Raw genomic sequence first — 13,015 nt, 5'->3', positions numbered from 1 at the left:
ATACCCATAAAAAGCTTGCCAATTAATTACAAATATTTAGAATAGCTTATCACAATCATCATAAACTAACATCCCCAATGTCCTTAGTGTCTATCCACCTACATTCATGTTTTGTTTCATTCTATAACTTATGATTCATCCACTTACGCTCTAATACCATAATAATTGTCATGCCTTCGACTTGAGATCGCGAGCTAGGTGTCGCATCAACCGCCGTATACTCATAGAAAACTTTTCCACAAGCTTGCAAAATATCTCAAAATGATATCATAAATAGGTAGCAGAATAATTTAACTAATAATATGCAAACTTTATTTTATTAACTAACCCATCAAACAAGATCTCACAATTCTAACATTAGTCTATGGTAAAACATCAATTTAAATAAACTCTAATCTAAGATAACTTGTGCCATAGTTCTTCTAGTCGCTCCTCCATATTGAAAAATTCGGGTAGGCTAGTTCTCTGAATCTAAAAAAAAATAAGAAATCATATAACGAGTTAGACATTCCAATAAGCAATAATCACTTTAGTTAAACAAATCATGTAATCAAATAAATAACAATCTGCAAAAATTAAGCATATATGCAGTACTAATATATGAACCAAATTATTCTTAAACTATTAAATTCTGATCATGGATTCAAATTCTTTTAAATATTCAATTCATCTTATTGATTCCTGAGCTATGACCACATCATCCTGTAGTAGAGTCATAACACCAACTAATCTTCTTGCAGTGAGTTATTCATCATCTTGCAACAAAATCCTTCAAGATTGCTGGTCTGGTCACGGTATGCCACTAATCATCTTGGACACAACCTTAAGGACAAATCATGTACCAACGTATTAGCCTTATTGGCGGGGTTCTCAATATAACTAGGTCGAAATTCAAATAGTTCTAGATTTCATATTCCAGTTCTAAAATCATAAGGTGTCAAAATCAATCAATCAAAGCTATAATAAGATCATATATTGTCCTAATATTCTAAAATAACATATTCTGTAATAATATACTATCCATCAAATTTCATACATCATGAATAATATCATCTAAAAGTCATGAATTAATAATGTCATAATTTACTCATAAATTTAGAAAAAAAATGAAATATTACTTGCAAACACATCCAACTTATAGGATCTAATTAATCCCAAAAATCCTTCTTTAAGGCCTAATATTCAACAATTATATATTTTTTTAAAAACAATTAACACCAATTATAAAAATAAAACTTAAATTCTAACATCCTCATAGGGGTGACTAAGTAGGAGTGCCCGACACTCTGGTTAGTCCAATCAAAGTAAAATTTATCGAATCATACTCGAATTAGGATACTGATGATTCAACACACATCGAGGCGATCAAATCTAGCAATATTTGGCAGGAGCCAGGGTGGGGGCTATCATGCTGCCCAATGATCCTGGATCAGTAACATTGACCAAGGTCAATTCAAAATCGCTGTGAAGAGTTCCTATTGGATCCAACTATTTAGAGAGAGTAGAGAGAGAAATTCAAGTAGAGAGAAAAATAAGAGAGACAAGAGAGGGAGGGAGAGAGAGAGAATAGAGAGACTCTCTCTTCTTATTCCTCAAAATAGGGGAGTTCGTCTCCTCCTTTCCTCTGCAATCATAAGGGGCAAGCCATGGTGGAGAATAGAGAGACTCTCTCTTCTTATTCCTCAAAATAGGGAGTTTCGTCCTCTTTCCTCTGCAATCAGATCCAAGGGGCAGCCATGGTGGCTAGCCCCGACAACGACAGGAAGCAGCAAGGCAGGCTTGACCAACCTCGGCAGTCAATGATGGTGAACTCGGAAGATCAAGGGTTGGCGGCAAGGGAAGACAAACCGAAATAGGGCTCTCCTTTTTTGAGCAATTTTCGGTGATTTACGATCGCAAAATGAGGTGAATCCATGCTACAACATCAAGAGAGAGAGAAGAAGAAGAAGGGGAGTACATACCTCAATCTGGTGAGGGGTTCCGGCGGCTTCTTCCGACGACAAATCGAGGAAGAAGATTAGTGGAGAAGCTTGGGATCGGTAGCTCAATCTCGGGTGAACTCAAAGGAGAAGGAAGGAAATCTTTAAATAGCCAATCTCGGCCTTATCTGTCCGATCTCCAAATTGCGATCGGGGAGAAAGAAGACTCCAGTCGGAGTCTTCCTCCCGATTGCCCCCACGTGCGTCGCACATGCAGCCCAAAGCCAAATGGCTAGCCAGTCAAGTGGACCAGGCCCGATACCAGATTTTGTATTCACCTTCTCCTCCTTCTCTTCCTCAAATCTATCCTACTCCCCTGAAATTCCGTGGTTTTCGATTGGAAGGCAGAGGCCAACAACTCCTCCGCCTCCTCCTCTTCCTCCATCACCATCAGCCTCAAGACTGTCAAGGCCTAGATTTGGGACACCGTGACCAAGAACGATAGGCCCTTCCTTTTTCTATCTTTTTTCTTATTTTTTTCTTGGGAAATTAAGGAAAAAATCTTAAGAGCCCGCAAAAAGAAAATCTTAGAGCAAAAAAATGTCATCCCTTTTTGTTTTAGATGAGTGCTAATCCCCTATTCCTGTCTATTTTTTGGTCTAATTTATTCACAGGTGGATTCACTGGGTTGCCAAGAAGGGTTTTGAGCACCTCTTGTTTTCTACTTCAAATTTTAGCTTTCATCTAAAATTTCAGGTATGTATTTCTTTCATCTAAAATTTCAGGTATGTATTTCTTTCATCTAAAATTTCAGCTTTCATGTTTCCTTTGTTTTATATCACATCTAGCACGCGTAATCCACTTAATCTTAGTCATCCTTAAAAATATCCTTTGTCTACCCATATTCCATTGTTAGGTAACTGGATATCTAAATATATTTATACATAACGTATTGAAAGAATTGGACTCAAGGAAATTTTGTCATGTTCCTCTGGCAAATATATGGATTCTTTTAATTTTCTGTGGGTGTCTCCTGTAAACATCGGATTCGCCTTGCAGATGAAATTCAAAATCTGCCAGAAAGGTATTTGATTAACTTGAGTAGGCCTGCTCTTCAACCTTGATTGTGTTACCATAGCAATTCAAAGGAGCCAAAGGTAAACCCAATAAGGGTAGTGGAACGATGCTTGCAGATTTGTCATACCCATTTCAAACTACCCTTTCATGTCATGCTACTTAATAAAATTGTGGTATATGATATTGAGCTGCTGAGCTACACATTGCTTATTCATGGTTATTATGTTTGTTAGGGGTCATAAGAGCTATTCATTCTTGGTTAATTGAACCTTTTATGAATCCATCACTGATTAATCGAATGTTTCACTTAGTGTTCTTTTTCAGTAACCATCAACTAATGCCAATTGCTCCGTTTAGTGTTCTTTTTCTGTAACCATCAACTAATGCCAGCCTCTCTATCACTAATGAACCACCAAACATATTAAAGCTGTTATGTGCTTATTTTTGAAGTGCCATGAAGGTGGGCAATAATATTTCTAACTGTTGATATTTTCCAAGCCCAATAAATTGGCTGCAATTAGATTAAAACACCTTTGAGTTGCCTGAAATGCACCATTTTTTATTAGAGATTGTTTTATCATGATAGTTGTAGTTTTTTAAAAAATATATGTCCGGCCTTTCTTTGAAGTCATTCAAGTTCGTTTGGCATATTTTTTTATGTAGAGAATGTGTATCAATTTTGTAGTTTTAACTCCTACAGACACATCCTATTTGAGAAAAATTATGTATGACATATCAAATATGTCTTATTAACCTATAGCATTTTTAGGCAAGTCACAATTTCAATTATTATTCTTATACGCTGGACAAAAGTTGGATAAATAACAGAGATCTAACAAAGATTATTTGGATGAAGTTCATAATTTTATTAAATTTGCTATTGAGAAAGCATCCTAAGAATGGCAAGATTCTATGTCCATATTGAAGATGCATATATTGTTCCTTACTAGCTTCAAAAAATGTTGAAAAATATTTAGTATGGAATGGTTTTATAAAGAATTATACTGTGGATATTTCATGACGAATCTATGCTACCGCGTCTATATAATCAACCTTCTTATACAGAACACGCTTCTAGTTTTGGGTCCAGTAACATGCAAAAAGATCTATTTTTACATTGGTGCCCATTTTTACAACGCTATATAGCACAAGCAATTATTTTAAAAATATATCGAAGATGACAAGCTTTTCTGTAGTGTAAAATGTGTCTTAGAAAATGTACATATTGCACATGTTTTCTATGCTTTCTTGGCAGCTGATGTTGAATACTATGGAACTTATGATATGTTGGTAAGAGTGTGATACTATATATAGCATATGGTAACCTACGCAGTGCTTTTATGCATGCACATTTGTCCAAGCTGCTCGAGTATTAGCATCAATATCAAGTATCCAAATCAGTAAAAGGAAGCAAATTATTTGTCTCAAAAAAATATATAATATATATATATATATATATATTATATATATATATATATATATATATATATATATATATGTACTACGTATACATATCTATATTATGTATATATGTCTATAAATGTGTGTATGTATGCATATATCCATATAGATAAATATATATATATATATATAGAAGAGAGAGAGAGAGAGAGAGAGAGAGAGAGAGAGCGCCATATTCTTATGTCCAAATCTTAAAGGTGAGGCACAGACATCTCCAATCCTAGGCGTTTAATCTCCAACCCCCTTTGATCCCCAAAGGCAAATGATAAAATGAGATCTCCACCGGGACCACCACCTAATTTAACTCCACCTTCCATTTTGACCAAAAAAATCACAGCTTCCTGTCCTTCGTATCTCACGTGCCAACATCCAATGTGGCATCATTTGTCTTCCCCGGGGTGCAACCTACTTCTCAAGGCCCAGAGGCCAGTTCATGGGCCTAGAACATGTAAAGCCCAATCAAAGCCCATAATGCTCAAAAGTACGCCCAACCGAGCAGCCCACGCTGCTACTTCGGCTCGAGAAGATTCAACTGTTTTGGTAATCCTTCTACTGACGACTGATCCAATCTCCACCATCTGATCAGTCTCCCATGTATCAAAGACCAACTCACATCCCGACAAGATGAGATACTCCACGTACCACCATCAAAACCAACACGTGGCATTTCGTTCGAATTCGAACCGCCTACGTGACTCGCTCAACTCACGCAACGTGGCAGCCATGCACGTCGCCTCGCACAGCTCCCCACGTAGCCTCCCCGGGTTCTAATCGCTTCCCATTCATATAAACCCTCGTCCCACCCCATACCTCTCTCCGAGTTATTTAAGGCAGAAAGAGAGTGAGAAGAAGATGGGAAAGATGACATCCACTTTGCTAGCGGCGATCTTTTTGTGGTCCCTCGTGACCATTAATGGCGAGGGGTTTCCAAAGTTTGGTCGGCTGGTGCCCATGGAGAGCAGGAGGACTTTGGTGACAACTGATTCTGGGCTGATCACGGCCGCTGATGTGCATGATGGGTACAGGGGGCTTTACCACCTTCAGTTCATCACCATGGAGCCCAGCTCGCTCTTCCTCCCTGTGCTTCTCCACACTGATATGTTGTTTTACGTGCAAACAGGCCAGTATTCTTACATAATCTTGAGCTGGAAGTGAACAATTTGTGAAATGGTGGGGATTGAACGACTTTATAGTACTAGGAACTTAATTAGTGGCTGATCCACATGAGGTAGATAGATTTTGGAGTTATCATTAAAAAATATATTTTTTAGTTTTTAAGTAATTGTTTTTGTTCCCTGTAGCTCAAATATCATTTTTTATTAAAAAAAAAAACCTTTATGTGGTGATTAATAGGATGTGTGATCATGGATATATGCTGCAGGGAGTGGAACGGTGAGTTACACAACTGAGGATGGCACCACCCGTGTCGATGTGGAGCGTGGTGATATCTATAGACTCGAAGAGGCACCGTTTTCTATGTGAGGAGCCACCCCAGTCCGATGAGAGAGAAGCTAAGAATTAATGCCATCTTTGACACCAATAATATGGAAAACCCCTCGGTATAGTTCCTAACCTTCAAGGCAGTCATGCATGTGTGATGCTTGCATGCCTTTCCTTAGGGTTGTTGGTGTACACGGATGATGGATAGAGTGTTGGCTTTCCATGCAGGAATCCTTTGTTGGGCTTACTCAAATATTAGTGACTTGGTTCGAGGCTTTGATGAGAAAGTTCTCGAGATGGGTTTTGGGTAAGAGATTCTACTAAGTTAAATTTTCTTCTTACAGATCTCTTTAATAAGAAATGGAGGACGTATTTAGCTAGCCCATAAAGGTGTATTCTTTTTCTATTCCAACTTTTATGTTGTTCTACAGTCCCTTGATTCTGATAGCCACTTGATGTCTGTGATAATACTTTGTGGTTGTGGAGCACATTCGGTCCTGGGTCGATAATTTGTTGAAATTTTTGTTTGGCAAGGTTTCCAAGGAAATCATTCGCAGCATCGAAGGGGTTAAGCCTCCGTCAATTATACCATTCACACCTAAGAAGAATGAGAGTAAAAAGCATAACTGGAAAGAAGGAATATTCGAAGCTCTTCTAGGAAGTCCAACTGACATCGTAAATAAGAAGAAGAAGAAGACAAAAACTAAGACCTTTAACATTTACAGCACCTCGCCTGATGTGGAGAACTGCAATGGATGGAGCATTGCGGTGACTAAAAAAGAATTTCGATCTCTCAAGGGCTCACACTTTGGGGTGTTCATGGTGAACTTGACCGAGGTAAGCAGTCTTCGACATTCCTAGCGCTGTGTGTCTCTTAAAATCTTATACTACATACGAGTACACAAACATGCTTTCAATATGCTGCACTAAGTCAAGGTTTTAATGCTTGAAGGGTTCTATGATGGGGCCTCACTGGAATCCCACGGCAACGGAGATCGCTGTAGTGATCGAAGGGCAAGGTATGGTGCAAGTTGTTTGCCCCAGCAAACCTTCAGGTGAGGGCGGGGATACATTCAGATGCCAAAACACACAGTTTAGAGTTAAAGAAGGGGATCTCTTTGTTGTGCCGAGGTATCATCCAATGGTGCAAATATCATTCAACAATAATTCGTTCGTCTTTGTGGGGTTCAGCACCATGGTTAAAAAGAACTATCCTCAGTTCTTGGTGGGAGAGAGGTCAGTGCTTCAAACAATTGAGAGGGGGATCTTGGAAGTGTCCTTTAATTCTTCAAATACGACGATTGAGACTTTGTTAACATCTCAACGCGAGTCAATAATGCTTTCTTGTACTTCATGTGCTGAGGAACTAGAGAGAAAAGTGGAGGAAGAGGTTGAGAGGCAAAAGAAAGAAGAAGAAGAAGCTAGGAAGAGGGAAGAGGAGGAAGCTAGGAAGAGAGAGGAAGAAGAGGAGGCTAGAAGGGAGGAGGAGGAAGCTAGAAGGAGGGAGGAAGAAGAGGAGGCTAGAAGGGAGGAGGAGGAAGCTAGAAGGAGGGAGGAAGAAGAGGCCAAGAAGAGGGAAGAGGAGGAAGCTAGGAGGAGGAAGAGGAGGCCAAGAAGAGGGAAGAGGAGGAAGCTAGGAGGAGGGAGGAAGAGGAGGCCAAGAAGAGGAAGAGGAGGAAGCTAGGAGGAGAGAGGAAGAGGAGGCTAGAAGGGAGGAGGAGGAAGCTAGGAGGAGAGAGGAAGAGGAGGCCAAAAAGAGGGAAGAGGAGGAAGCTAGGAGGAGGGAGGAAGAAGAGGCCAAGAAGAAGGAAGAGGAGGAAGCTAGGAGGAGGGAGGAAGAGGAGGCCAAGAAGAAGAAGAGGAAGCTACAAGGGAGGAGGAGGAAACTGAAAGGAGAGAGGAAGAAGAGGCTAGGGAGAGAGAAGAGAAGGAAGCTAAAAGGATAGAGGAAGAGGAGGCTAAAAGAAGAGAGAGCAAGGATGAGAGAAGAGGAGGAAGCTAAAAAGAGGGAGGAAAGGCTAGAAGAAGAGAAGAAGAGGAGACCAAGAAGAGGGAAGAGGAGGAAGCTAAAAGAAGAGAGGAAGAGGAAGCGCCTACGACGAGAGAGAAAGAACAGACCACGGAGGAAAAACAAGAAGCAGCAAGAAGAGGGAGGAGGAAGAGGTTGGAAAAGGGAGGAGGAAGAGGAGGCGAGGAAGAGAGAAGAGTTAACAAGAAGCAGAAGGGAGAGGAAGAGCCAACTGAAAGGGAAAGGGAGGAAGAACAAGCTACTAGGAGATTAGAAAGACAGAGGGAAGAAATACATGAAAGAGAAAGAGGATAAAAGACAAGAAAAATGGAGGCTAAGAGCAGTGGAGGAACAGAGAGGAGAAGGAAGAGTTCTTTGGAAAAAATAGGGAAGGTTTAGCGTGCAAGTTTATTCTCGTAGGAGGAATAACGGCAATTAGTACTATATTGCTTTTTGTGTAGCTTGTGAAGACTTGTGTTACTCTGTTGTACTTTATATAGCTTTGTCCCTTTATTTTTTACATTGTTTCTTCTTTATATATCTTTTATTTCATATTGTTTTTTTTTTCCAATCAGATGTTTTTGAAACAATTATTACAACATATTTCTCATATCTAACAAGGCTATATGCAAAACAATAGCCTTTCTACAAAGGCCTAAAACTGGCTCCACCAAGTATGCCGAATACTTTCCCATTGCGAAATTAAAGCTAAAATTCAGTGAACTCTCTACTTCCAGAAGACCCACAACGAGATAATTTAAACCAATGGCGAGCTTATCTTCCTACATAATTTAATAGGTTAAGAGAGTTGACATTGGACAGGAATAAGTCATCCATGTTTTCTCTGGTTTTCATCTTAGATCATGGCGTTCGAAACAACAAAAGATAATCCAATAATCATGAGAAAATCAGCCGCAAAAAATACTTTTTATCCACGTCCCTGTTGCTGTTGTTGCGACTGCTGCCGGTTTCCTTCTTATCCGAAGGAATGAACTCGAAGGACAAGCTCAAAGTGCCAATGCAGTAACATAATCATGGTGGGAAAACTAGCACTTGCTATTCTTATGATTTCAATATTTGAATAAAGTTTTGGAGGAAACTAATTTTACTGAGAAGCTAATAATACTACAGATTAGGTAGCAATAATATATGTGGACCGGTGACAGATGTTTTCTCTCAATTTTTGGCTTTTTGTTTTTCGTCACACTGATATATTTACAGTGGTCCGATATAATATATCCGATTTACCAAATAGAAAAAAAAGGAAACTAATTAAATCACAGTCCTAATAATTAACCATATATGCCTGATTGTTCTGCAATGATGCCATCTGTAACCGGCCAACAACAATTTACTTACCAATGAGATCAGACGCCAGTTGCAAGCTTACACAACATTGGGATCTAAGAGAGTGAGATGAATTACCAGTAGCAGAATTGCAGCTATTAGTTAATGGAGAGTAGAGCAACAGCATACTACTTAAACCTACAAAAAAAAAAAAAAAAAAGAACACTTCTCCGTTCCAGCAGTCGGGCAAATATGAGCATGATAGGTCAAAACTTGTAATGCTGATTCTATTGATGATAATTGAAATATGCCCAATTTTGAAATCGGAATGGTTAGACGGTTCTAATAGCAAGGCTTAATAACAAACTCATTAATATTTTAGATGGACCTGGCTCGGCTGTGGAGTATCTGGCAGCGATGAAATGCCGAGGGTGTGAAATGATGGACACATTAGATGATTTGGGTAAGCATGCTCCACGAAACCTATGAAAATAAGCACCCAATCAATACTGGAACAGGTTCCATAAAAAAAAAAAACCCAGATCCACGAAACCGACAAAAATAAGCACCCAATCAATACTGGAACAGGTTCCATTAAAAAAAATTACCCAGATCCAAGAAACCTACGAAAATTACACCTTTGCACTAAGCAACAATGTGCTTGAGACTCGAAATGGGCAACGGCAAAGTAATAATAGATTTCAATCTGGATTTTAAGAGGTAAATCTCTCACACAAGCCAAAGAAAAAAGCTTCTCACACGATCTCGGTATGGTCCTTGGTTACATGAAGCTCAACTGGGTGTGGAAGTAGTTTGAGGTGAATTTGTGAGGTAATGAATATCTTTAAAAGGGAAAAGGAAAAAAGAATTGGAAAATGACAGCGTAACAATTGTGTAAGCAGCTAACTGATAAGTGTAATGAAGTTTTACGCTACAAATGCCTGGTTATTTTAAGGTGTCATGTATTGGAGGTTTGTAAACTGAGAGTAGATGCTGGATCAGGCAGCATTCATTGCCAAAGAAGTAACTGAATTGAAAAAATTACAGTAGCTGCAAAGGCGACATAATTTCAGCAATAAAGACCAGTTTGATATCTTTGTAATTAGCCAATGAGGATCGCATAGATTCTGCCCTATGAATATAGTAATCTTAAGGTAGAAGTTATCTCCAGCCTCCTTCCACATGCAACAGAAGGGGATACTTAGCAGAGTTCATCAGTATTTTGAAGTGGATTATTAATTGTGTCGAAATTTATTTTGAGGGATCATAAAAATGTCCTCGTAGGAAGCAATGAAGAGTCTTGAGTATGCGAAGTCCCTTTTTATGAACAATTCCTAACTAATGAGAGAAGTAGAAGAATTCTTTCCAAGAGTTTGAAATATAAGATTCAAGATCATCAATTCCCAGACCTTATATATTTTCCAATGATTGTTTGAAGATGTCAAAGAAAGCATTTTTATATTGGATGCGGCTAAAAGTGAGAGTTTGGTTTGAAATGTTCGAGTGAAGTGAGTGAAGAAGGGATCTTGAGGTGGATGAACAATCTTGATACTATGCTTTGAATGACTGGTCATGGACTAAGTTGGACAAAGAAATGAGTGAGCATAATGCAATTACCTTTGCTAATAAACAGTGATAAAGTCGAATTGTTAATGTAGTCCAGGTGTACAATCAGGCCTATGTTTCAAGAGCAGAGATTATGAGTGATGAAAATCTATTTATTTGATGCCATTAAAGTTTAGGTTCTTAGGTGATAGTTATGCTAGCTTTATGTCTCTCAAAAATAGTTGCTTAAACATCTGTTGGTGGACAGTCGAGACTATATATCAGCATTTTCCAATGGTTTCTACTCCATAATTTATCCCATTTAGCATTTAATATCATTAGCACACAGGTAATTGGCTGGCATGTAGCCCATGTCAACTTAAGAAGAGGAACTCGAGGTCATCTGCCACCCTCCATGCACCATATGGACATGCAAGCCAATGACGAATCCCATGGGGCGGGACGTCCCGATACACGCCGTCCTGCCCCATCCCTGCACTTGGGAAGGAGTATGCCCCAGAATGAGCTGAACAGGATACTAATGGTGGGAAGATGCACATCGTGATACTTAGGATGGTGCCCCATCCCGACCCTCGGGATGTCCCACCAGGATTTGAAACTTGAATTCAAACCATCCTCTTTGATAGGAGTAGAAAAGGCAAGGGTGAAATGGGAAAAGAAAAGACAACAAAACAGGTTAATGAGCACTTTTCTCCTCCTAAGGCCTCAGATATATTCTCTAATTTATTTGCAACACTGATTGAAGGAGTAATTATTCCTACAATTGATTTTGAGCCTTTTAGTGTTCAAGTATCACGAATTGAGTATGCAATTTAAATTTGCAGAGAATTAATAAATTTTCTGAACTTCCTTTTTTATCCACCCTATTCCTTGAACTTTTCCTCATCTTTAATTGATTAACCCTAATCCAAGGTTGTGGAAAGCAAAAGGCACTGATACGATGACAAGACCCCCACATCGCTTAAGGCACCATGCACCATAAATCCATTCACATGAGGAAAGCAAGGCATTAATTTACAAAAAGTTCAATAATTGCATTAGAAATAAATAATATTGGTATCTAAAAACAGTGCAAACATCATAAATTTCATTATCCAAGATTCAACATCCTAAAACATGACCACCTTGAACATTAGATATAAGGTTTCACAACTTTCAAACATCACATCGAAATACCATCTTTGATAACATGCTTTTAAACGATAAGTCAGCCAAAATAAACCAGTACATAATAAAATAGCTTCAAAGTTCAAACATGATAACAAAATACAGACATGTTTGAAGTTACTCAACAACACAACATGAACGAGTAAAACTGTCGAACATCCAAGAGTAACCCTTTGTTTATCAGAGCTCTTACATATCAAAATCAATATCAAAATAAAACTAAGAAAGCTCTAAGAGAATAGGTCAAACAGTACAAGAAGAATAGTTCTCGACAACGAGAGGCGCTCACCTAAATGCCTCTCGCTTTGCCCTAGGTGCTTGCCTAGGTGCCCTTGGTAAACCAGCCTCGCTTAGGGATTGTTAAGGTGCTCAGACGTTTCCTTGCCTCTCCCAATCACTTAGACAAATGGATGGAGCACTTTCGACAACACTGCCTGCTCCAACATGCAAAAATGAACCAATAACAAGCAGTTCATCTCACTGTCCTAAACTATAGCAAAACAATTAAAAATAAAAATTGAAAAAAATGGAATTTATGTTCAGAGTTAGGTTTTCTATAGAAACTCTAATACAGGATAAAATCAAACTGCATTTCGAAGAGCCTTCTTTGTCATGTAAGGCTTTTAATGGGACAGTCCAAGTAGCTCAAAGATCTGACCCAGAATAACTAGGCCCAAAGTCAACTTTTGGGCCCTAAAGCCCAATTGGGCCTAGAAAGTCGAAAGTTTGTGCCGCAATGTTTTATGATAAAAATTGAATAATGCCTGTTTTGAGCATGGCCAGAAACAAAATTGGCAAGCTCCCGTGCCCATGCCTGGTACCTTCAGTCAAGCTGACCTTGGTTTTGAGGAATAAAAATCTGGCCGACCTAGCCATGGCTCGGTTTGGTCTGACCTAACCCATAGACACCCCTATCAGCATAACCTTCCTCATAATAGAAATGAAACTAATGACATCAATTTATGAAGCCAACAAACTAAAGATATGAAATTCAAGGTTTCATTACACACATGGAAGAAATTAAGCACTCAAAAACTCAATCAGCATGCAAAGAATGAGTTGCAAGCATAATCATGCAGCTGTTAGCTTG

The 13,015-nt window shown here is 38.9% G+C and overlaps 1 protein-coding gene and 1 pseudogene across 1 annotated transcript; both read left to right on the top strand.

The window, feature by feature from the left end:
- The first annotated feature begins 5,293 nt into the window (after nt 1-5,293).
- Nucleotides 5,294-6,134, top strand: LOC120108324 (vicilin-like seed storage protein At2g18540). Its single transcript, XM_039121910.1, has 2 exons — nt 5,294-5,577; nt 5,839-6,134. The coding sequence occupies exons 1-2, from the start codon at nt 5,310-5,312 to the stop codon at nt 5,937-5,939; spliced, it is 369 nt and encodes a 122-aa protein (XP_038977838.1). The 5' UTR covers nt 5,294-5,309; the 3' UTR covers nt 5,940-6,134.
- LOC120108323 lies at nt 6,098-8,405 on the top strand (annotated as a pseudogene).
- Nucleotides 8,406-13,015: the final 4,610 nt, after the last annotated feature.

Source organism: Phoenix dactylifera, unplaced genomic scaffold (assembly GCF_009389715.1).
Source record: "Phoenix dactylifera cultivar Barhee BC4 unplaced genomic scaffold, palm_55x_up_171113_PBpolish2nd_filt_p 001273F, whole genome shotgun sequence".
Taxonomy (NCBI): domain Eukaryota; kingdom Viridiplantae; phylum Streptophyta; class Magnoliopsida; order Arecales; family Arecaceae; genus Phoenix; species Phoenix dactylifera.
The sequence above is the reverse complement of the archived record's forward strand: the minus strand, read 5'-3'. Positions and strand labels throughout refer to the sequence as shown.